The 23764-nt window shown below is 72.1% G+C and overlaps 4 protein-coding genes across 4 annotated transcripts in view; 3 read left to right on the top strand and 1 right to left on the bottom strand.

Annotated features, from left to right (window-relative positions):
• Positions 1 to 4851: 4851 nt before the first annotated feature.
• Positions 4852 to 6204, top strand: CD79A (CD79a molecule; the record flags this gene model as incomplete). Its single annotated transcript, XM_082012002.1, has 5 exons — positions 4852 to 5017; positions 5099 to 5563; positions 5644 to 5762; positions 5853 to 5921; positions 6010 to 6204. The coding sequence occupies 5 exons, from the start codon at positions 4852 to 4854 to the stop codon at positions 6121 to 6123; spliced, it is 933 nt and encodes a 310-aa protein (XP_081868128.1). The 3' UTR covers positions 6124 to 6204.
• Positions 6205 to 9501: 3297 nt separating this feature from the next.
• LOC309414653 (uncharacterized protein) lies at positions 9502 to 13245 on the bottom strand. The gene has a single exon (XM_082012011.1). It carries the CDS (start codon positions 13203 to 13205, stop codon positions 10308 to 10310), a length of 2898 nt encoding a protein of 965 aa, XP_081868137.1. The 5' UTR covers positions 13206 to 13245; the 3' UTR covers positions 9502 to 10307.
• A 775-nt stretch (positions 13246 to 14020) lies between these two features.
• On the top strand, positions 14021 to 18971 carry TMEM145 (transmembrane protein 145; the record flags this gene model as incomplete). Its single annotated transcript, XM_082012003.1, has 15 exons — positions 14021 to 14209; positions 15020 to 15094; positions 15175 to 15252; positions 15457 to 15543; positions 15618 to 15719; positions 15786 to 15870; positions 16137 to 16208; positions 16282 to 16350; positions 16445 to 16525; positions 16972 to 17050; positions 17190 to 17283; positions 17355 to 17527; positions 17865 to 17985; positions 18049 to 18486; positions 18534 to 18971. 15 exons carry the CDS (start codon positions 14021 to 14023, stop codon positions 18759 to 18761), a joined length of 1971 nt encoding a protein of 656 aa, XP_081868129.1. The 3' UTR covers positions 18762 to 18971.
• A 906-nt stretch (positions 18972 to 19877) lies between these two features.
• MEGF8 (multiple EGF like domains 8) overlaps positions 19878 to 23764 on the top strand; it is a gene marked incomplete at its 3' end in the record, with an annotated part of 16034 nt that continues 12147 nt past the window's right edge. The window contains 8 exon segments of the mRNA XM_082012004.1: positions 19878 to 20494; positions 21059 to 21222; positions 21475 to 21684; positions 22046 to 22105; positions 22107 to 22227; positions 22789 to 22877; positions 22951 to 23164; positions 23502 to 23682. Of these exon segments, the coding sequence (XP_081868130.1) occupies positions 20323 to 20494; positions 21059 to 21222; positions 21475 to 21684; positions 22046 to 22105; positions 22107 to 22227; positions 22789 to 22877; positions 22951 to 23164; positions 23502 to 23682 (1211 nt within the window). The 5' untranslated portion in view covers positions 19878 to 20322.

A 23764-nucleotide genomic window follows, 5' to 3' on the forward strand; every position in this document is an offset into this window, starting at 1 on the left:
GGGGTGTGAAGAAGGTGGGAAGGGGCTCCCCTGCAGCACCCCACTTACTGTGGGCGTCCCGGCCCCAGAGGGCCGCCCCCGGCAGGCTGAAGCCCTTCCGCGACTTGGCCTGCAGCTCGTCCGCCTTCTTGCTCCCCGAAATCTGCGGGAGGTGGGGGTCAGAGGGAGCTGGGGGGCCCCACCCCCCCCAGCTGGGAGGGGGGTCCGGGTGCCTGGGAGGTCTCACCTTTTTGCGGAAGAAGTTGGACTTCGATTTCTTGCTGTCGCCCAGTTTGGTTTTAACCCCCAGGTACTTCATGTAGGTGACGATGGCACCGAAGATAGCGGAGCTGGGAGGGCAGCGGGGGTGAGGGGGGCCTCACCGCTCCCACCCCAGCGGGGGACAAACGCTGCCCACCATGTTCCCACAGCCCACGACCCCCACAGGGCTGGGGGCAGAGAGCACCCCCGGAGTCCCCTGACTCCCCATAGAGCCCTCCTACCTCCGCATGGCCCCCCCAAATGCCTCCAGCACCCCCCCAAAGACCCTCTGCTAAGCCAACTGGTCCCAGCCCCCCGAAACGCTTCCCTCACCTTTTCTCCTCGTCGGAAGAAATGGTGAGGCTGGGGAAAGGAGGAGAGCGTGAACTCCGGCGTCCGGTGAGCCCAGCCCCCCAAGTCATGCCTCAGCCCCCCACCCCACAGCAGCCCTCGGGTCCCCCCCAGCCCCTCACCGGCAGGCCAGCCCCATGTCGGCGTGTTGGTACCGGGCGCTGGAGCATGATCCAGTGAGGAGACGTGTGTGTGTGCTGGGACGGACTGGGAAGGACTGGGCTGGGACAGAGGGGGCTGGGGGGGTTTATACCATGCTGGGGCTGATGCAATCAGGAGAAATACCCAGGAAAAGGAGTGGGTGGGAAGGAAAGGGGGCTCTCCCCCCCAGCCTGCCGCAGCTGGCTCCGGTCTGGGACCGGCGCCCGGCAGGGGAGGGCTGCCAGATGTGGCGCAGGGAGGGGACTGCCAAAAAGCCGGGACGGGGCTTCGGGGGGGTTACCCGGCTCGGGGGGGGGGGTACCCGGTTCTGGGGGGTCCCCGGGGCGCCCCACTCACTGCATCTCCTCCAGGCGGGCCAGCAGCACCTCCGCCAGCTGCTTCTCCTTGGCCTCGCGGATGCCGTGGTCCCGGGTGCGGTAGGACTCCAGCTCCGTCAGCTCCTGCTCTCCCGGTGTCATCCCCATCAGCCGCTTGGACCTGTGGGAGGGGGTGTCAGTCAGTGGGGCCCCCCCCCGCCCCGAGCCCCCCCCCCCCTCCTGGGGCCCCCCCCACCTGAAGTCCTCCAGCTGCCGGGAGATTTCGGGCTCCTGGAAGGCCTGGATCTCCTGCAGGTACCGGCGCTGCACCTCGTCCGACAGGAGCTCGGGGCGCGTCCGGTCTGGCAGGGGAGGGGCGTCAGCTGAAGGCGCCCCCCGCCCCACTCCTTGGCGGGGACCCCCGCGGCCCCTGAGAGGCGGTGCTGCCGCATGCTGCCGGCCCCCCCTCGGAGCCGCGGCCCCGTGAGCTCGCCCTGGCTGGGGCTTCCCAGGCAGCTTCCGGCCTCAGCCGCAGCCAGCTGGGTGCGGCGGGTGGAGGAAGGGCCCGGGTGCCGGGGGGTGCTGTGGAGTGGAGCAGGAGGCCGAGCCGCAACCCCCCCAGCCCCACCGGCAGCAGGGTTTCACTCACCCAGTTCGAACTGCACCTGGTGGGGGACGGGCACCCGCAGCAACTGCAAGAGAGGGGGATGAGGACAGGGGCACCCCCTCATCGAGGACCGGGGTGGGGGGCTGTGGGGTGTGTGGGGGGGCTGTGGGCGACACTCACCCCCGCCTTGTCCAGGAACATGTGGCAGAACTCCAGGAACTGCTTCTTGCCCTCTTTGGGGTTCATCCTGCGCAGCATGTCCACATGCAGGTAGCAGAGCTGGGGGGCGGGGGGGAGCATGGGCAGGGGTGAAGGCAGGGCGACACCCCCCTGCCCCCCTAAGCCCTCAAACCTCCCCCCGCAGGTATTTTACCTCAGCTCCAGCCCCTGCCAGCAGGGAGGGGGGAACAGAGAGAAGAGGTTATTCGAGGGGAGGCAGGGGTGCAGCTGCTCACCCACAGGTGCCCCCCTGGGGGCATTCCCCCACGATGGTGCCCCCCCCCCCAGGCCGCAGTGCCCCCCCAGGCCGCGCTTACCACCGGGCAGGAGTCGAACTGGAGGACGACGTGCTGCAGGAAGGCCATGAGATAGGCCGGGTGCTGCCGGACCAGCTCCAGGCTCTGGAACAGGCTGTTCTGGTCGTCGGGGTTCTGGGGGGTGAGGGGGGGACACTCAGGCTCCAGGGATGCCCCAGCCCTGACACGGTGCCTGGTGCCAGCCCCAGCAGCGTGTCCCACTGCCTCCCCTGCTCACCGGCTCGATGTCATTCTCAAAGTCCTCGTCCTCGGCACCGATGATGGCCACGACTGAGCTGCCAGCACCGCGAGTGCCCACCGCTGGGCTCTGGGGAGAGACGGGTTGCTGTGGGGGGCCTTTGGGGGGACTCCCCAGTGAGAATGGCCTCTCGGGGGGCTCCAGATCCCCCTGGGGTGGGGGCAACCACTCACCCCATTAAAGGCCTCCTCGGGCTCCATGCTGCCCCCGGGGCACAGGGGGGTCCCGTCCTGCAGCTCACGGGGTCAGAGCTGTGGGGAGAGAGCATGTCATGGGAGGGGTGGACACTCGTGATGAGTTTGCGGGGTCTCGGGATCCCCCCAGCGGCAGGCGGGTGGTTTGGGGGCGCAGGCGGGTGGAGGCGCTCTCCCCGCCCCCGGCGTCAATGCCTGGGGGGGCCAGGGGGTGGTGCCCGCTCTCAAAGGGGCTCTGTGCCGCACAAAGGGCCCCATTGAGGGCCCTGCGGTGGGGGGGGCCGTGCCGGCCGGCCCCCCCCCCCCCCCCCCCCATGCTCATGCCCGCCCCTGTGCCCCTCTGCTCCACTGGCTGGGGGACAGTGCTTTGGGGGGGCAGCCCAGGGTGTGTGGGGGGCACTTTGGGGGTGATCCAGTGCTGCCCCCCCCCCCCCAAAACCTCCACCCCTGCCCTCCCACCTACCTGTTTCTGAGCTGGTGAAACGATCCTGGCGGGGCAGGAAATGTGGCAACCCCCCCCCCCCCCAGCCCCGCCAAGCAGGGGGGCAGCCCCCGAGGAGTGGGGGGCAGCAGTGGGGGGCAGCAGTGGGGGGCCGGGCTCTTTGGGGCGCCCCCCCCGTCGCCCCACGGCGGAAAGGCGTCTCCCCGGGCTGTAAAACAAAGCGGCGGCCCCCAGATTATTTACGGAGTGAGCGAGGCTTCCTGCAGGAAGTGATGTGCAGCGCGGTGGCAACAGCCCCCAGCCTCCCCCCACGGCGCCCTGGGGCTTCGCGACAGTCCCCACACACCCCTGCCCCACGGCGCCGTGGGGCTGCTCGATGGCCCCCCCTGCGCCCCTGCCCCAGAGTGCCGTGGGGCTGTGCGATGCCCCCACGCGCCCCTGCCGCACAGGGCCCTGGTCCCACCCCGTGGCAGCGACAAGGCCTTGCCCCACGGCGGACGGGATCCCCGGTCCTGCTCCCCATTCCTCAGTGCCCCTCACCTCTGCCCCACAGCCCTGCGGCCCAGCTGGCGGCAGTGCCGGCCACTTCCCTGTCCCCGCTGGCCACTGCCCAGCCCGGGCGCTGCGGGGGGGCTGGCAGCGAGGGGCAGCGGGTGCCCCCGCCTCTTTGGGGGGCTCCCCCGGGGGGTGCGGGGCAGGGTGGGGTGTCATTCGGGGGGGACAGGCCCATCCCAACGCCTGTGGGAGCGCTGGCACTGCCAGGCCGCCGGGGAAGGCGGCAGCGTACCCCCAGCCCAAGCTGGCGGGTGAGGCCCCCCCCCCATCTCCACTGGCGATAGGCGTGGGGGGCGGCCCCAGAGCACCCGAGACGCCCCCCCCCCGCCCCGTGGGACACCCCACGAGCGCCCCCCGCCCCTGCAGCCCGCTGGCCCCACGCGTGTCCCCCCGGCGCCGCGGCGGCCCGGCAGGAAGCGGCCACTTCCGCCGCCGCGGGGGCACTCACCGGGCGGGCCGGGCCGCTCCGCTCCCCGCGCCGGGTTCTACCCGGCTGTACCGGGCCGCGGCGGGCTGTACCGGGCGGTGCCGGGCTCTACCGGGCCGCAGGAACCCGCGTCCTGCTGCGGGCGGGTCCCGCCGTCCGCCCCTTCCCGGCGCTTCCTGCGGGAGGAGCGAGGCCGAGACCGCCCCTGCGCCCCGCCCGGGGCCGCGCACCCCGGCACCCCCGAGACGCCGGCGGATGCCCTGGACGCTCAGACCCCCGAGACCCCGGGCCCCCAAACCCCAGCACCCCTGGGCCTTCCAACACCTGAGCCCCCGGGCCCCCTAAACCCCCTGAGCCCGCACCCCGACCCTGTGTGCCCCCACCCCCCCAGACAGGTCCCACGGGTGCCCCTGCAGACCCCCTATCTCTGGGGCGGGCTGTGGGGTGATGGTGGGGTGGGGCGGGGGACACCCGCTGTAGGGCCCACCCCGCTGCGCGCCCCGCCCGCCACGGCCCCCCGGGAGGGCGGGCGTGGGGCGCCAGGGCGCATCTCCTGCGGTGGGGCCCAGCACAGACGGCAGCAACAGCAGCAGCATGGCAGACGCTCCCCCAAAATGGGGTGCCCCGCTCCCCCTCCTCCTCTGCCTCCTCCCAGGTAGGGGCTGGCGGGGAGGGGGCGCAGGGCCACGGCGGGACAGGGGTCTTGGGGTACGGGCAGATGGGCGGGGGTCCCCTGGATCCCCCTGCCTCGCACCCCTAGCAGAGGGGAGCCGCGCTGGCCCATCGCACACCCTGTGGTGGCAATGACCCCCAAAGGGCAGCCAGCCAGCAGGGGGGACGGCACGGTGCCCCGAAAGGCAGCGGCCCCCGTTTGCCATCGTGTCCCCCGAGACGCCCCGGAACAGCCCGGCCTGGCCCCGGCGCTTCCTGTCAACAGCGCCCAGTGGAGGAACCGAAACTGGGCCTGGGGTGTCAGGGCGGAGCCGGGCAGGACCCTCGCGCCCACGCCGGGGGCTTGGGGGCCGCAGTGACCGCTGTTGCTGCCCGCAGGGTACGTCTGCTGGGCGTCCGCCACCACGGCAAGCAAAGGGAACGAGAGCACGGTGCCCCTGCCGCCGCCCCCCTCCCGGCTGTCCCCCAGCCCCCTGACCGTGGAGAGCAATGGCAGCACGGTGGTCCGCTGCTCCCCCGGGGCTGGCGCCAGCGTGGTGACGGTGGAGGCCGGCCCCACGTCCCGCACCGCCGCCGTGGGGGACCACCTCAGCCTGGAGTGCCTCTTCCGGGCCCCCAGGGACGCCCGGGTGACCTGGTACCAGCTGTGCCCCCGCCACAACTGCAGCCAGCCCTACGCCCTGGTGGAGGCCAGCCAGGCCGGCCGCCAGCTGCGGCACGAGGGGGACCGCGCCACCCTCACCTTCCTCCACCTCACGCACAACGACAGCGGCCTCTACTACTGCCGGGTGGAAGCCGGTCGGGCCGCCGGGCAGTCTTGCGGCACCTTCCTGCGGGTGCGTGGTGAGTGCCTGGGGGCATGGTGGGGCAGGGGGCTTGCTGGAGGGCCAGGGCTGACCCCCACCCCCTCCTCCCTGCGGCAGACCCCATGGCCGTGCCCTTCCTCAACATCAAGGAATCCACCAAGAACCGGATCATCACAGCTGAAGGCGTCCTGCTGCTGCTCTGTGCCATGGGGCCCAGCCTCTTCCTCCTCTTCAGGGTGAGGGGGCACACAGGGGAATGGGGGGGCTTGGGGGGGTCTAGAGGAGCCCGTGCCCTCCCTAACTCTGCCCCTGCTTGGCGGCTGCAGAAGCGGTGGGCCAACGAGCGGCTGCTGCAGATGAAGAAGAGCGCTTACGAGGAGGAGAACCTCTATGAGGTGAGCCGGGGACCCCGCACCTGCCCGGGGGCCCGGGGAGGGGGCTGACACCCGCCGGTCTGACCCCCCGCCCCGTCCCCCTCCCCAGGGGCTGAACCTGGACGAGTGCTCCATGTACGAGGACATCTCGCGGGGGCTGCAGCCCACCTACCAGGACGTGGGCAGCCTCCACGCCGCCGACACCCAGCTGGAGAAGCCCTGAGGGGCCGGGGTCCCGCCAAACCCGCATCCCCTGCGCCTCCCCGCGCCCCTCGAGGCTTCACTTCATTAGCACGAGGCTCGCTCAGCACGCCCCGCCCCCCAGGGGCTCACGGCCCTCCCTCCCCAATAAAGCTAACGCGCTGCCGGACGGGGTCTATGTGGTGTCAGGGGGGTGCCGTGCTCCACACGCAGGGAAACCGCCCCCCGCTTCCGCCTCTCCCCGCCCCAGGCGCGCGAGCGGAGGTATTAATAAAACATTCATCGGGAAGACAAACAGAGCGCGGGAGAGAGGCAGCGAGCGTAAAGCTGCCTCCGCTTCCTGCCAGCCCGCCGCGGGCCGCGGCACAGCACGGCAGCAGCCGGGGGGGGGCTGCTGCTGCTGCTGGGTGGCAGGGAGCAGCACCCAGAGGTGTGGGCCATCCTCCCCTCTCGGTGCAGCTTGGCAGTCCTGCAGGCGGGAGGTCGGCATCTCCCCGTCTCCCTCCCACCACAGCTCCTCACCTTCCCTTGGCTGTGGGGCAGGTGCTGTGAGCTCCCTGGGGTGGCAGTCCCCTCTGCGCTGTGCATCAGTGGGGTCTCTGTAGCATTGGGGCTTCACTGGGTGTCCTCGGTGCAGGGGCTGTGGCAGGTCACAGTCTCCTGGTCCTGGACTCCTGTGGGGCGATGGTTCCCTCAGCTCCGGGGCCCCTGCAGGCTCACGCTCCCCTCGGCCCCGGGGCCCCTGCGGCCTCACGCTCCCCTCGGCCCCGGGGCCCCTGCGGCCTCACGCTCCCCTCGGCCCCGGGGCCCCTGCGGCCTCACGCTCCCCTCGGCCCCGGGGCCCCTGCGGCCTCACGCTCCCCTCGGCCCCGGGGCCCCTGCGGCCTCACGCTCCCCTCGGCCTAAGCCCGCCATTCACCTCAGGGCTGCGGCGCCTCTCCCGTTGCGCGAGCCCTTCCCGCCGCCGCGCCCCCAGCCAATCAGCGGCGGGCGCCTCGAGGCGGCGGACCAATGCGCGGGCAGCGCGGGAAAGGCGAGCGCCGCCGGGGCTCGCGCGCGCGAGCGGCTGCTTTCCAACGGCCGAGGCGCGAGGAGCGGCCCCGCCGCGCGCCGCCCGCAGGCCCCGCCCCCCGGCGAGAGGGGCGGGGCCTGCGGGGCCGTTGACAGCGTTCGGAGGTGGGCGGGGGGCACTGGGGGAATGGGGGGGCACTGGGGGCAAACAGGGGGTCTCTGGGGTGCCCTGGGGGAGAATGAGGGGCCCTGGGGATACCGAGGGGGGATTGAGGGGAAACGGGGGCCTCTGGGGGGGCCCGAGCGCAATAACAGGCATCCTGGGAATGCTGGGGGGGGGCCCTGCCCGGGGGACTGAAGGGTCATCAGGGAAACTGGGGGTCCTGGGGGTGTCTGAAGGGGTAAATAGGGGCCATTGAGAGGGCCCTGGGGATATTGGGGGTGAGGGCGAAATGGGGGTCGTGGGGGGTGTCTGATGGGGAGACCCTGAGGGGGACTCAGGGATATGGGCCAGTCCTGAGGGGGAAAGGGGGACCTTTGGGGTCGGGTATTGAGGGGGGCCTGCGGGGAACGTGGGGGGCCTGGCAGGGTTTGAGGGGGGAAATGGGGGCCTCTTGAGGGGGCCTGTGGATATTGGGAGGGTTTGAGGGGGTGCTGGGGATACTGGAGGGGTCCTGGCGGGGAAATGAGGGCCCTTGAGGGGGTCCTAATTAACAGGGTGCCCCAAAACCTCCACCCTCGGCATTTCTTCCCCCTCCCTTTGCCCACCCTTTGCTAAAAAAAGACCCTTTTTTTAAATTTTCCCGATTGGCAGCCGGTGCCATGAGCCACCGCAGCAGCAGAGGGGACTTCAGGGATGCAGGAGACCCCCGCCCGCGGGGCAGCTCTCACCCCACCGGACCTGGACCCGGCCGCGTCAAGCGCCGGAAAACCAAGCGGGAGCGCGACACTGCCAGATTTGGCAGGAAGGTCCCTGGCAGCAGGTGGCGGGGGGCTGGACCCGGACCCCCACCCCACAGGCTGCCGCCCCTGTGGGGGGGCCGCCCCCCCGCCAGCCCCCTCCCAGTCCCCAAAACCGTCGTCATCACCCAGAACCGCCTGTGCCAGCACCGGGGCATGTTCAACCGGGAAGTGAAGTCGGTCGACGTCGAGCGGCTGCTGAGCCCCGGCCCCGGGCAGGATGCGGCCCCCCTCAGCAAAACCCCTGTCCTGGCGCCGGAGGGAGACCCCCACTCCCAGGACCCGCTGCTGCCGAGCCACCCCGATGTGCCCCAAAGCGAGGGGGAGAAGGGGGCCCGTGCAGAGCCGCCCCTGCGGGAGCTGGCCAGCCAGCTCCGCGCCCTCCTGGGGCGCACCCACGCTTTCCCGGGGCGCGATCTGGCAGGCGAGCGGCGCCGGGCCATCCTGGCCACCCTGCTCCACCAGCACCGGACCCTGCCCGACCTCTCCCTCCTCCTGGCCCACCGGAATCGGGGAGCGGACGCTGCGCCGCCAGGTACGGCAGCCCCGTGGGGGAGCTGGGGATGGTTTTGCCCCCCGAATCTCAGCCGTATCGTCCCTCGCAGGTCGCTGGAGCCCCCGGACCCCTGGGCGGGAGCCGAGCAGGAGCACAGAGCAGGGTGATTTTGGGGAGCAGAAACAGAGCTGGGACCCGACACCTCCCTACAGCAGCACCCCTGTCACCCTGCAAGCCATCGTGAATAGGGTGAGTACCCAAAAACCCGCCTTTTCTCCCCAAAATGGGGACGTCCTCTCCATCTTACCCCTTCACTGGCTGCAACCCCATGCTCTTCCCCAGCAGACCCCAACCCATCCCGCCAGGCCGAGCACCCCCAGCCCCATTTTTGGAGGCAACAGAAAGAAGAGGGAGGTGAGTCCGAAAGCAGGGTGACGGCCCTGGGGGAGCCCCGGGGGGTTTATTGACCCACTGCCTCCCTGCAGACCCCCTTCTCCTGGACCTCGGGCGAGGACGACAACCCGCTCCCCGACAGCCCGGCCCCGCTGTTCCAGCCCCGTGGAGAGAGGACAGCATCCTGGGGGGATCCCTGCCGGCACGAGGGGCCCCCGCCCCATGGCAGGCTCCTGCCCAGCTCCCCCCCCGCCCGGTTCCCCCCCGGCTGCACCTGCGGGGGTCCCTCCTTCGCGCGGTCCCGCGCCGTCCCACAGCCCACCCCGGCGGCTTTCAGGGACGACGTTGGCGAGGGCTGCAGCTGGAGCCGCCAGCCCCCGATCGCCCCGCCGGCTTTCAGCCCCGTCATGCCACGGCATCGCCAGCCGCCCCGCCGCTCCTTTGCCACGCTGTTTGCTCCCCGGTGCCCAGACCTGTGCCGGGGGGCCAGCCCGGACCCCCAGACCCGCAACACCTGGAGTCCCGAGGATTGGTGCCGGCCGGGCTTAGCGCCAGGCTGGCCATACGCCGAGCGCCAAGCACTGCGCTGCCGCCACCACCCGCTCCGGCACGACCCGCTCCGGCACGGCTCCCACCGCCTCGGGCGGCCGTTGGTGCCCCTGAGCCCCGGCACCTGCTGCTGGCAGCCATCGCTGGAGCATGGACCCCCCCCAGAAAGCCGCCGGCGGCGGGACTGGGAGGGCCGGTGGGACGCGCCGGAGCCGGGGCGCCGGCGGGGCCTGAGGGAGCCAGCCTGGCTGCGGGCGCTCCGGCGCCTGCCGCTCTCCTGCTTCCCGCGCTCAGAGGCGCTGGAGCGGGACGGCTCCCCCCTGCCCAGCCCCGAGACCTGGGGCTGCCCCTGCGCAGGGCTGTACTGAGGCAGGGGTCCCTCGCGTTCCGGGGGCGCGGGCAGGCGCCCCCCTTCCCGGGGCACCCCACGGCTCAATAAAGGCTGTTTCTCCTGACTGTGGTGTCGCTGCCATTCGCTCCGGGCACCCCCAACCTCCCCTGGGAGCCCCCCGATGTCGCCTTGGCCCCACGGCGAAAGGAGCCGCCAGGTCGGGTCCCAGACGCGCCCGGGAAGGAAAGCGTGGCCGGCGGTTTGGGGCGAGAAAAGCCCTTCCCGGGCTCTTTCCCGGCGCTCGGAGTGGAACCGCCAGTTTTGGGGTGCCCGGCAGAAAGCCGTTTCCTCTTTCCAGCGCCGCTGCTGACGGCCGGCCCCCGGTTCGTCAGCCGTCGCCGCCGGGACGCCGGGAAGTGCCGCGCCGCGGGCTGTCCCCAGGTGGGTCGGGAGCAGGGGGTCCCGGTCACGGTGGGGCGGGGCCGCCCTTGGGCGGCTTGCCGCCCTCCCCGCAGCCTTCCTCCTCCTCCTCGCCCTCGGCGCAGCCGCTCTGGAGGGCGCGCTTCAGCTTGGCCCAGAAGAGCTGCTGGGCCTCGGGCTCGGGGGGCCAGCGCAGGTAGGTCCGCTTGAGCAGCACCCGGCGCATGCGGTGGTAGGCGGAGAGCTCGGCGTCGGGGATGGCCTCCAGGAAGACGAGGACCAGGACGTCCCGGAGCTCGTCGAAGAGGCGGTAGCTGGCCAGCTGCATCTCCATGGAGCACCACTCGCTGCGCAGGTAGCTGCGGCTGACCACGCAGACCGTCTTGCGGCTGTTGTAGATGCCGTCGACGATGTTGTCGACGATGGCCCTGCCCGGGCTGAAGTCGCGGTGGTGCAGGCAGAGGCGCAGGGAGCCCCGCTCCAGCTCGGGGACCAGCTCCCCCAGCACCCAGCCCTCGTCGGCCGAGTTGTAGGAGACGAAGCTGTCGTAGGCGTAGCGGCGCTCCTCCCGCCGCCAGCGCCCGTTGGCCCAGGCGCGCAGCAGGTAGAAGTGGTACCGCAGGCGCCAGTAGGCGCGGTGGTACAGCAGCGGCAGCGCCAGCAGTAGCAGCACCACCGGGGCGGTGCCGGCGAAGAGGTAGAGCCCCACGTCCAGGAAGCAGACGCGCGTGTCGAAGCCGCGCAGGTAGGCGGGCGGCCTGCCGCGGCCGCCGCCGCAGCTGTAGTTGTAGAGGTAGACCACCTGCACCCGGCCGCGGTCCAGCCAGCCCGGCAGCCAGGCGTTGGCGCAGGCGCAGCTCAGCGGGCACTTGCGCAGGTCCAGGTAGCGCAGGGCGGGCAGCTGGCCGTCCAGGCGCTGATCGAGGGTGCGCAGCTCGTTCTTGGCCAGCCGCAGCCGCTCCAGCCGGCTGAGGTTGCCGAAGACCTCGGGGCCCAGGCTGCGCAGCCCCGCGTTCTCCAGGTCCAGGCTGCGCAGCCGGCTCAGGTTCTTGAAGACGCCGGCGGGCAGGTCGCCCATGCCGCCGCTGCTGTCGGCCAGCGTCAGGTAGCGCAGCTGCGCCAGGTCGTCGAAGGCGTCGGCAGGGACGGCCAGCAGCCAGTTCTGCGCCAGGTAGAGCGAGCGGAGGGCGGTCAGGCCCTGGAAGAAGCGGTGCGGGATGATCCTCAGCCCGTAGGGCTGCTGCGCCTGCAGCTTCAGGTCGTAGAGGCGCCGGAGGTGCCGGAAGGGCGGCTGCTGGCGCAGGCGCCGGCTGACGTACCGCAGGGCGTTGGCGCGCAGGTCCAGCACGCCCAGGGACGCCTGCACCGGGCGGAAGGACGCGGCGCTCACCTCCTGCAGCCGGTTGCGGTCCAGGTAGAGGCGGCGCAGCTCCCCCAGCCCCTGCAGCGCGGCGGCCGCCAGGTGCCGCAGGTTGTTGCCCCCCAGGTCCAGCGTCCACAGCCGGGCCAGCCCAGCGAAGGCGCCGGGGAAGAGGACGGAGACGCGGTTGTTGCGCAGGTTGAGGGTGCGCAGCCGGCCCAGGTCGGCGAAGGAGCCGGGGTAGAGGTCGGTCAGCAGGTTGTTGTCCAGCCGCAGCTCCCGCAGCTCCCGCAGCCCCCGCAGCGCCTGCCGGTGCAGCCGCGCCAGGCCGTTGACGTCGAGGCGCAGCACCCGCAGGCGGGGCGCGTCGGCGAAGGCCCGCGGCCCCACCACCAGGATGCGGTTGAAGCGGAGCGAGACGTTGTGCAGGCGGCGCAGGGCCGGGGCCGCGCGGCAGGAGGGCAGCCAGCGCAGCAGGTTGTGCTCCGCCACCAGACCCTCCAGCGCCCGCCGCTGCGCCGGCCCCAGCAGCCGCCCCACGCAGCCCAGCTGCCGCAGCCGGTTCCCGGAGAGGTCCAGCGCGCCGATGAGCGGGCAGGCGGCCAGCGCCCCGTCCGGCAGCGTCCCGACGCCGTTGTGGCGCAGCTGCAGGCGCTGCAGCCGGGGTCCCGCCAGGCGCCGGCACACCTCGCCCACGCCGCCGGGCCCCAGCCGCAGCCCCGAGAAGTCCAGGCTGCGCGGCCGCACGTCCGAGACCTTCAGCAGCCGGAAGACGTCCAGGGGGTTGCCGGCCAGCTGCAGCCGGCCGAGGTTGCGCAGGCAGAGCCGGGCGAAGGGCGCCGTCTCCGAGATGTTGTTGTAGGAGAGGTCGAGCACCCGCAGGGCGGCCAGCAGCCCGGGGCTCCCGCCGGCCAGCCCCCCCAGCGAGTTGTTGCAGAGGCGCAGGGTGAGCAGCGAGGGCGGCAGCCGCGGCCCCGGCCCCAGCGCCGACAGGTTGTTGCCGCAGAGGTCCAGCAGCTGCAGCCGCGGCAGGCCCTGGACGGCCAGCGCCACCGGCCCCAGGGCGGGCAGGCGGCCGCCCCGCAGCGACAGGCAGCGCAGGTTGGCCAGCGGCCGGAGGGCGCCGGGCGCCAGGCCGGCCAGCGGGTTGCGGTCCAGCCGCAGCGAGGAGAGGTTGCGCAGCCCGGCGAAGGCGCCCTCGGCCAGCGCGGCCAGGCGGTTGTGGGACAGGTCGAGGGTGGCCAGCGCGCCCAGCCCGGCGAAGGCCCCCGGGGCGATGCTGGCCAGCCGGTTGTGGGCCAGGTCGAGGGTCCGCAGGAGCGGCAGGCGGGCGAAGGCGGCGGGCGGCAGGTGGCGGAGGGCGTTGAGGGAGAGGTTGAGGGCGGTGGCGGCCGGCGGCAGGTCGTCCACCGCGCTGGCCGCCGACTCCAGAAAGCGCTGGACGCAGCGGAAGAGCCCGGGGTCCCAGGGCGACTGGATGCAGTTGCGGAAGCTGTAGGCTGAGCCCTCCGGCACCGCCGACAGCAGCGGCAGCAGCAGGAGCAGCGGCGGCAGCCGGCACCGCGGTGGGGCGGGGGGATGCATCCTGCCCCGCGCCCGGGGGCGGCCGGACGCCTGGGTCCCCCTGGAGAGGAGGGGAGTGATGGGGACGGGGACCCCCGTGCAGGCAGCACAGGGGGGTTTGGGGACAGGGAGGCAGGGGGTTGGGGACAGGGGCTCCCGTGCAGGCAGGGCAGGGGGGTTGGGGACCCTCTCCCCACCTCTTTGGGGTCCTACCGTGCCGTCTTGCGCCGGCTCCCCTCCTTCTCGGGCATTTTCGCCTTTTTGGGGCAGAAAAGGGAAGTGTGGGGTATCACTTCGTGTCACTGCTGCCCCCCCCCCCCCGGTGACGTGTGGGGGGGGCGGCCCCTCCCAGGCCGGGCACTGGTGTCCCGGGGAGGAGACTGGGGGGGACAAGGCCACATGCCTGGGTCACACCCTCCGCCCCCCCCACCGCGCTGGGGCCTGTGGACCCCCTGGGGACCGGCGTGTCCCCGTGCCCCCCGCCCCGTGCCCCCCCCCGTGCCCCCGTGTGCTGCTCTCGCTTCCCCTTCCTCCCCCACCCCCGACTTTCCCACCTGGTTTTTGTTCCCCCGTGGGGGGGCAGCACGGGGGGGGGCGCTGGGGCGTAATGGGCCGCACTGGGGTGCACGGGGGGTGCTGGGTGGCACTGGGTTATACCGGGTGGCACTGGGTTATACTGGGGGGCGGGCGCTGCGCTGGCAGACTCCTCCGGGGCTGTCTCGCTGCCCGGACCGCTGCCGGTACCGGGGGGCGGGGCCTGCGCCGGGGGGCGGGGCCTGCGCGCTTGCCGGGGCCGGGGCCGCGCCCGCGCCCGGGAGCGCGCACGGGCCGGGGCGATGGGGCTGCGGCGGCGGCGGCGGCGGGGGGGCGCGGGGGGGGCGCGGCCCGGCGCGGGGCCCCGGGGGGCCCCGGCGCCGCTGCCGCCGCTGCCGCCGCTGCTGCCGCTGCTGCCGCTGCTGCTGCTGCTGCTGCTGCCCGCGGGCGGCGGCGCCAAGTACGTGCGGGGCCGCATCAGCACCAAGGAGGTGAGCCGGGACCCCCCCCGGTTTGCACCGGCACCCCCTTTCTGCAGCGGGACCCCATCCCGTTTTGCACCGGGACCCCCCTTTTGCACAGGGACCCCTCCCCGGGATGCGCCGGGACCCTCTTTTGCACTGACACCCCCTCCCTGCTTTGCACCGGGACCCCCTTTGGCATCGCGCCCCCGCCCCTTTTGCACCGGGACCCCCTTCCCCTGTTTGCATCGAGACCCCTCATTTGCACTAAGACCCCCTTTCGCACCGGGACCCCCCCGTTTTGCATCGAGACCCCTCATTTGCACCCGCCCCCCCCGTTTCTCTTGGGGGGTTTCTGGGAGGCTGAGGCGGGGGGGGGGCGGGCCTCTGGGGGTCCGTGGGGGTCGGGGACCCCCCCTTTCGCAGCTCCCACCCGAGTCCGCTCGGCCGTTGCCGTGGAAACCCGCAGCAGGGCCGTTGCCTTGACAACGGCGGGGATGCAGGGGGTCCTGGGGACGAGGGTCGTCCCCCCCCAGCACCCCCCGTGTCCCCCTGTCCACCGTGGGGCCCCAGGCCTGGGCCTTGCTGGGACGCCGTGCCACCACGGCCACAGCCGGATCGGGTTGGCACGGGGTCACTCGGACGCCTGGGTCCCCTGGGGGTGGGCGGCTGGAGGGGGTTCCCTGCGGGGCTCTGGGGGTCCCTGGGGTCCACGGGGTGCAGCAGGGGGGGCGGAGGGGGCTCCCGGACGCTTGGGTCCCCAGGCAGCAGGGCGGGGAGGGGGAGCAGGGCCGGGGGTCCCGGACGCTGGGCCTCCCCTGACTCCCCGCTGCCCCCCAGGACTGGGTGTTCCTGACCCGCTTCTGCTTCCTCTCCGACTACGGGCGCCTCGATTTCCACTTCCGATACCCCGAGGTGAGTGGGGGGCTCATGCCTGCCCGGGCGCCGGGGTCCCCCCGCGCCACTGACCCCAAACGACCCCCCCGACCCCCCAGGCCAAGTGCTGCGAGAACATCCTGCTCTACTTCGACGACCCCTCCCAATGGCCGGCCGTCTACAAGAAGGGCAACAAGGTGGGTTGGGGGGCCTGGGGGGCCGGGGCAGGTCCGGGGTGCCACGGGAGCTACGCAGGGACCGGGGCGCATCGGGGTCTGGGAGATTACAATGTGGTCTGGGGGCTCTGGCTCCATTGGGGTGCAGGAGGCCCGCGGGACACCCGGGGCGCAGGGGGGACTGCATGCAGGGGGGGTGGTCTGTGCCCATGCCGTGCCCCCCAGGACTGCCTGGCCAAGGAGTCGGTGATCCGTCCCGAGAACAACCAGGTCATCAACCTCACCACCCAGTACGCCTGGTCAGGCTGCCAGGTACGGGGGCCGGGGGGCTGCCGGGGGGTGGCGGGGGTGGTCTGGGGGGTCCCAGGCTGACGCTCGCCCCGCAGGTGCTGCTGGAGGACTCGGTGCGGTACCTGAGCTGCGCCAGCGGCCGCAGCTTCCGCTCCGTCCGTGAGCGCTGGTGGTACGTGGCCCTCAGCAAATGCGGGGTGAGTACCCCCCCGGACCCCTCCCCACAGCACCCAGGCCCCCCCTGACCCCGGGACCCCCCCCAGGGCGACGGGCTGGAGCTGGAGTACGAGATGGTGCTGACCAACGGGAAATCCTTCTGGACCCGGCACTTCTCTGCTGACGAGTTCGGTGCGGCCTCAGCCGGGGGGGTGTGCGGCGGGGGGGGCTGCCACGGGGGCTAAACTGAGGGGGGGTGAAGTGCAGGCGGTGCAAATGGGGGGGACTGCAGCTCGGGGGGGGGAATAGGGGGGATACGGGGGGCTGCAATGCAGGGGGGTGAGGGTACGGGGACTTCAATGCAAAGGGGTGCAAATGGGGGGGGCTGCAACACAGGGGGGGATACGGGGGGCTGCGACATGGGGGGTGTGCAAGGCCTGAACTACCCCCCCCCCCAGGCATCCTGGAGACGGACATCACCTTCCTCCTCATCTTCATCCTCATCTTCCTTGTCTCCTGCTACTTTGGCTGTGAGTGGGGGGGTGGGCCGGGGGGGCCATGCCGGGGGGGTCACAGTGCTGATGCCCCCCCCGACCCCCCCAGACCTGCTGAAGGGCCGGCAGCTGCTCCACACCACCTACAAGATGTTCATGGCGGCCGCTGGCGTGGAGGGTGAGGGGGGGCCGAGGGGTGGCAGGGGGCTCGCGGGGGCTGGGGGGTCCCTGCACTCACCCCCCCAGTCACCTCCTGGTGCCCCCCCCACCAGTCCTCAGCCTGCTCTTCTGCTGCGTCTACTGGGGCCAGTACGCCTGCGACGGGGTCGGCAGCGGCAGCCTCAAGATCCTGGGTGCGTGGTGCGTGCACGGCCCTCGTGCGAGGCGCTGGGGCGCCTGGCTCCTTGTGCATGGCCCTCGTGCGAGGCGCTGGGGTGCCGGGCTCCTCGTGCATGGCCCTCGTGCGAGGCGCTGGGGTGCCGGGCTCCTCGTGCATGGCCCTCGTGCGAGGCGCTGGGGTGCCTGGCTCCTCGTGCATGGCCCTCGTGCGAGGCGCTGGGGTGCCGGGCTCCTCGTGCATGGCCCTCGTGCGAGGCGCTGGGGTGCCGGGCTCCTCGTGCATGGCCCTCGTGCGAGGCGCTGGGGCGCCTGGCTCCTCGTGCCCGGCCCTCGTGCGACGTGCCGGGGTGCCGGGCTCCTCGTGCCCGGCCCTCGTGCGACGTGCCGGGGCGCCGGGCTCCTCGTGCCGTGTCGCAGCAGTGCCCTGGCGCGCGCTGGTGCGAGCTCCCCTCTCCCCCAGCCAAGCTGCTGTTCTCCGTCAGCTTCCTCATCTTCCTCCTCATGCTCATCCTCCTGGGCAAGGGCTTCACCGTCACCAGGTAGCGGGGGCAGCCCGGGGGTGGGGGGCGGCCACGGGGTGGCTTTGGGGACACGGACAGCCCCGAGCTGCCGGGTCAGAGCCCGCCGGGGTCACGGGGCTGCCGTGGGGCCGCCCCCCCACTGCTGGTGCCCCCCCAGGGGCCGCATCAGCCACGCGGGCTCGGTCCGGCTCTCGGTCTACATGACGCTCTACAGCATCACCCACATCGTCCTCCTCACCTACGAGGCTGAGGTGAGACCCCCGGCCCCCCCGCCCTGCCGGGCGCTCCCCGGCCCCACTGACCCCCGGGGGGGGGGGGGCAGTTCTTCGACCCCGCGCAGGTGCTGTACACCTACGAGTCGCCGGCCGGCTACGGGCTGATCGGGCTGCAGTTCCTCGCCTACCTCTGGTTCTGCTACGCCGTCCTGGTCACCCTCAAGCAGGTCCCCGAGAAGCAGCCCTTCTACCTGCCCTTCTTCGCCGCCTACACCCTCTGGTGAGCGCACGCCTCGCACCAGCCTCGCACGAGGGCGGGGGGCGGCCGCCGGGGCGTGAACGGGCGGGAGCAGGGCGGGAAGGGGCGTGCAAAGGGATGGGGCTGGCACGGCAGGACGGGTGTGCGAAGGGTGGTGTTTGCACGGGGATGGGGTTTGCACGGGGCCGGGGTTCACACGAAGCGTGCCTGGCTGGATGGGCGTGCAAAGGGACAGGGTTTGCACGGGGCTGGGTTTGCACGGGGATGGGGCTCGCGCGGGGCTCCCACGAGGGGGTGGGAGCGCACAGGGCTGGCGCGGGGTGCCGGGGCTCGCACGAGGGCCCCTCTCGCCCCCCAGGTTCTTCGCGGTGCCGGTGACGGCGCTGATCGCCAACTTCGGGATCCCCAAGTGGGCGCGGGAGAAGATCGTCAATGGGATCCAGCTGGGGATCCACCTCTACGCCCACGCCGTCTTCCTGGTGAGCCCCGGGGGGGCCCGGCGGCGGGGGGGACCCCCCTCACTCCCTCCCTGTGCCCCTCAGGTGATGACGCGACCCTCGGCCGCCAACAAGAACTTCCCGTACCACGTGCGCACCTCCCAGATCGGCTCTGCGGAGGGGGGGGCTGCCGCCAAGTTCCCCCCCCGGCACGGCTACGGCAACGTCACCTTCATCAGCGACTCGGTCCCCAACTTCACCGAGCTCTTCTCCATCCCCCTCCCCGGCCCCAGCGGATCCCCCAGCGTGAGTCGGGGACGCCCCCGAGGCCGGACAGGTCCTGGGGGGGCGGGAGGGGGCCCCCCAAAACCAGCTGGGTCACAGAGGTGGGCGACGACCCCCCCCCCCCCAAACCATCTGCATCCCGGAGGTGAGAGGGGGGACCCCACCAAAACCATCCGGGCTCCAGGGATGGGAGGGGGCTGCCCAAAACCAGCTGGGTCCCAGTATCTGGAGGGACCTCCCCCCTCAGAGCAGCCAGGCGCTGGCAGTGGGAGGGGAGCCCCCCAAAGTGTCTCTGTGCCCCCCAGCAGGCGCGGAAGCAGGTGGAGGAGACGCCGGCGGCAGAGCGCGGACGCCCCCCCGGGCGCGTGGTGACCACGACGGATCTGGGGGCCCCCCGCCCCCTCCCGAAGGGCGCCGGGGTCGGGGACGAGAGCCAGGGCCCCCCCTCCCAGCTCCAGGCGCCCCCGCCCCACGCCCACAACGGCTACACCGAGTACTTCAGCATGCACACGGGCACGGGGCGGCACTTGTAGCCCCCCCCACGGGGGGGGCTCGTCCTGCCCCATGGCCACCCCCAATCCTGCCCCCACAGGGACCCCAAGTCCCGCCCCAGTGGGACCCCGAATCCTGCCCCACAGGGTGGCCAAGTCCTGCCCCACAGGGACCCCAAATCCTGCCCCACAGGGACCCCAAGTCCTGCCCCACAGGGTGGCCAAATCCTGCCCCACAGGGTAGCCAAGTCCTGCCCCACAGGGACCCCAAGTCCTGCCCCACAGGGACCCCCCGTATTGCCCCCAGGGCACCCCGAATCTTGCCCCACAGGGTCGCCAGATCCTGCCGCAGTGGGACCCCAAATTCAGCCCCACAAGGACCCCCAGTATTGCCCTCAGGGCAGCCCGAATCCTGCCCCACAGGGATCCGAAGACCCCCCCCCCCCCCCCCGCGGCGCAGCGGGTCCCTCCACGTCCGCCAGTTTCTGGAGAGAAGGATTTTGCCAAAATAAAGCGAGTTCTCGTGTTTCCACGTGCTGTGCAGCGACGGGGGGGTGGGCCGGGGACCCCCGGAGGCCGCGCCGGGCCCGCCCGCTCTGGCCGCTCGTCTCGCTGGTGCGGCGGCACACTGGCCCGCTCGCCCCCTCCTCTCGCTGCCCTCGGCGGCACCGCTCTGGCCCCGCATCTCGCTGCCCCGCTCCTCCGCGCCGCCGGCGTAGCCCCGCCCCCGCGGCGCGGCCCCGCCTCTCGCTGCTCCGCGGCGCCGCTCTGGCCCCGCCCCTCCCTTCGAAGCGGTCGCTCTGGCCTCTCGTCTCGTTGCTCCGGGCCCGGGACTCCGCCTCCGCCCTGAGGAGTCGCCGCCAGCGGGTGAGGGGTGGGGGGTGATGTATAGGGGCCCTATAGGGGTCCTCTGGGCGCCCTATAGGCGCCCCGTAGGGACTGGGGGGACCCCGCAGAGCCCCCAAGCGCCCCGGCATCCCTCCGGCGCGTCCCAGCCCCTTCAGACCCCGGCAGAGGCCTGTGGGACCCCCCAGCCCCGTGGGCCCCTGGGGCTGCAGCGGGCCTGGAGTGCCCCGTGGGGGGCCCCGCTCCGCCCCACGGCGGGACCTCTTGGGGGGGGCCTACAGCATCCTATAGCGGCGGGGAGGGGGCCCCATAGCATCCCGTGGGGTCTTGGGGTCCCCTGTGGGGTTGGGGGCGTCCCTGTGGGGCAGAGGGTTCTCGTGGGGTCGGGCAGTCCCTTATGGGGCAGGGAGTTCTCATGGGCTTGGAGGGGTTCCTGTGGGGCAGGGAATTCTCGTGGGGTCTCTGGGGTTGGGGGGGGTCCCTGTGGGGCAGGGTGTACTCGCGGGCTCTCTATGGGGTTGGGGGGCCTCTCTAGGGCTGGGGCTCCCCATGGGGTCCCTATGGGGCAGGGGCTCCCCACAGAATCTCTATAGGACAGCAGCTTCTTACAGGATCTCTGTGGGGCCAGGGGTGCCCTCAGGGGTCAGGGACGCCCCGTGGGATGGGTCACCCTGGCCAGGCCCCCCCTGGGCTCACCCTGCTCCCCACCCCCGCAGGCGGCATGGGGCTGCCCCGGTGCTGAGGCCCGCACCCCGCTATGGCAGCCCCCCCGGTGCTGCTGGCGCTGGCCCTGGCGCTGAGCGGGGTGCGCGGGGCCGGTGCCGGCGACTGCAAGGGGCAGCGGCGGGTTCTGCGGGGTCCCTCCGGCTTCGTCACCGATGGCCCCGGCAATTACTCGGTCAACGGCAACTGCGAGTGGCTGGTGGAAGGTGACGCGGGGATTGGGCCCCTGGGGACCCCCGGTGCTCCTGTAACCCCTGGAGTAGCTCAAAGACTCCCCCAGTATCCCTACAGCCCACCTGAGACACCCCAGATCTCCAGGGGTGCCCCAAGTTCCCCCAATATTATTATAACTCTTTCCAAGACACCCAACACCCCCTCGGGGTATTACAAGCCCCCTTCAATATCACTATAGGGCCCCAGAGACAGTGCAGACACCCATGGGGCACCCCAAGGCCCCCCTCCCCTATCCCTATGAGCCTCTCCCCCAGTATCCCGAGGCACCCCAAGGCGTCCCAGTCACCCTAAAGCCCCCCCTGAGACATTGCAGTCCTCCTGGGCCACCCCATCCTGGGTGTGGATGACGGCAGGATCATGTCTGTGTGGTTGGGGGGGATTGAGCTGGGTTCTGCACAGTTTGGGACACCCCATGTCACCTGATGTGTGGGGTGGGGACCAGCTGCCCCCATCCCTGGAGGCTTGTATGCCCCAGGGCCATGCTGCCCTCCCCGTCCCCGGGGTTTGGGGCCCTCCCTGACACGCTGTCCCCCCAGCCCCCAGCCCGAGGCACCGGGTGCTGCTGACCTTCACCTTCATGGACACGGAGTGCACCTACGACTACCTCTTCATCTATGATGGGGACTCCCCTCGCAGCCCCCTCCTCGCCAGCCTCAGCGGCAGCACCCTGCCCGCCCCCCTCGAGGCCACCTCGGGCAAGGTGTCACCGGATGGGGGGGGCCGTGGGGCGGCCATGGGGTGGCTCTGAGGAGTGCAGGGGGAGGCTGTGGGGTGGCTATGGCGTGCAGGAGGAGGCTATAGGGCAGTTGTGGGGTGCATGAGAAGACTTTGGGGTGCAGGGGACAGCTGTGGGGTACAGGGGGAGGCTGTGGGGAAGTGTAGAATGGTAATAGGGTGGTTGGGGGGTGCAGGGGGCAGCCGTGGGGTGCCCTGACCCCTCTCTGCCCCCCAGATGCTGCTGCACCTCTTCAGCGACGCCAACTACAACCTGCTGGGCTTCAACGCGACCTACAGCTTCTCGCTGTGCCCACGGGGCTGCTCGGGGCGGGGGGGCTGCGACCCCCAGGGCCGCTGCCAGTGCCAGCCCGGCTGGGGGGGGCCTGACTGCGCTCAGCCCCTCTGCACGACCTACTGCCAGGCCCACGGTGGCACCTGCAACCAGGTGGGGACCCCCAAACCTGCAGGACTGGGGGACCTCTGAACCTGCGTGGATGGAGATGGGAGACTCCTGTATCCCCAGGGATGGGGCTGTGGGACCCCAAACTTGCAGGGATGGGGACGGGAGACCCCCATACCCACAGGGATGGGGTTGCAGGACCCCCAAACTCACTGGGAAGACCCCCCAGACATGCTGGAGGTCTACCTAGGGGACCCCCAAACCTGCTGCCCCCCACCCAAACTCCCAGGGATGGGGCTCTGGGACACCCAAGGCCAGAGCCTGCTGGGGCCAGGGCCTCAGCATCCCCTGGCTTGGGGTCCCCCAGGGGGAGCAGTGTCCCCCCACATCACCCCATCTCCCCCAGGCCACGGGGCGCTGCGAGTGCCGGCCGGGCTTCGTAGGGCGGGCGTGCGACCTGGCGCTGGGGGGAGAACCAGGGGGGAGGCCGCTGGTACAACGTCAGCAAGGGGGACCCTGCCTTCCCGCCCCGCACCGCCGCTGCTGGTGCCGTCCTGCCCCGTGCCGGGGCCTTCTACGTCTTCGGGGGTGAGCTGGGGGCAGGTGGGGGCTCGGTGGGGGGGCTATAGAGAGCTATAGAGTGAGGTGCTGTGTTCTAGGGAGGGGTATGGGATCCTGGGGGCCCATAGAGGGCTGTGGGTTGGGACATGGGATTGTGGGGGCTATTAGAAGGCTATGGGGAGAGATATGGGGCTGAGGAGGGCTTGTGGAGAGGGATGGGGGGGATATAGGGTCATGGGGGGGCTATAGAGGGTGGTGCGGGGGCCGTGGTGGTTATGGGGAGGGATGTGGGACAATGGAGGGGCTGTAGAGGAGGGTGCGAGGGGTGATATGGAGCTGGGGGGGCTGTATTGGGGCATGGGGAGCGATGTGGGGCTGTGGGGTATAGGGGGCTGCGGAGATCTGTAGGGGGAGGTGGGATTTGTGGGGGGCTGTGGGGAGGCTGTGGGGCCGGGGGCTGCCGTTGGAGGGCTTTGGGGAGCCGTCACAGAGATGCGGGCAGCGGGGGGGTTATGGGGCCCTTGGGGGGCTGCAGGAGAAGGGGCTGGGCCCGATGTGGGGGTCCCCACCTTGCGTGTGTGTCCCCAGGTCTGGACCTCAACACGGCACTGGGCGACCTTGCGGTTTACAACTTCACCACCAACCGCTGGTCCCGGCTGGAGCTGACCCCGGCACCGGTGCGTGTTCCCCCCGCCCCGTGGCTCCCCCAAAGCCGGGGGTCCCCGTCCCCACGCTGACGCCTCCCCGCAGGCCCCCCGGCACTCGCACGTGGCCGCGTGCTGGCGCGACGCCCTGGTGCTGAGCGGGGGCGAGCTGGCGGGGGGGGCACTGGCCCACGACGTCTGGGTCTTCGACCCGCTGCGGGGGGCCTGGTGGGAGCTGCAGCCCCAGAACGGCACCCGGCCCCCCGGGCTGGCCGCCCACGCCGCCGCCCTCGTCGACGACTGGCTCTACATCTTCGGAGGTGGGGCGCCCCGGGGGGCTGCGGGGCTGCGGGCCGGGGTCTCCTATGGCTGTGGGGGCTGTGGGGTCCTTTGTGGCTGTGGGGTTTGGGGGGTGATGGGGCTGGACAAGATGGGGCCGGGCATTGGGGTCCCCTATGGCTGTCGGGGCTGAGGCCAGCGTCCCCCCGCGTATAGGGTCTGTGGGTCAGCACGTGGGGGGCTGTGGGGCCAGGTGCCAGGGCCCCTCCTGCCTTTAGGGTCCGTGGGTCGGCCCAAGGGGGCAGAGGGCTGGGCATCCCGCGGCGGGGGTCCTGGACGCCCGGGGCCCCCGACGCAGCGCGGTGCGTCTCCCCGCAGGCCGCACGGCCGAGGACGTTTTCTCCTCCCAGCTCTTCCGCTTCCACCTGGAGACGCGGGGCTGGGAGCAGGTGGTCCCGTGGGGCGGGAAGCCCCCCGCCGCCGCCGGCCACTCCATGGTTTTCCACCCCCCCTCCCGCACCCTCCTCGTCTACGGGGGGCACCGGCCCTCCACTGCACGGTAGGGGGGGGCGGGGGGGAGCTGTGGGGACCTGGCCCACGGGGGGCGGGGGTCCTGGGGACACGGGGCCGAGGGGACATCC

The sequence above is a fragment of the Phaethon aethereus genome (genome assembly GCF_964289735.1).
Source record: "Phaethon aethereus genome assembly, chromosome: 30".
Lineage (NCBI taxonomy): Eukaryota > Metazoa > Chordata > Aves > Phaethontiformes > Phaethontidae > Phaethon > Phaethon aethereus.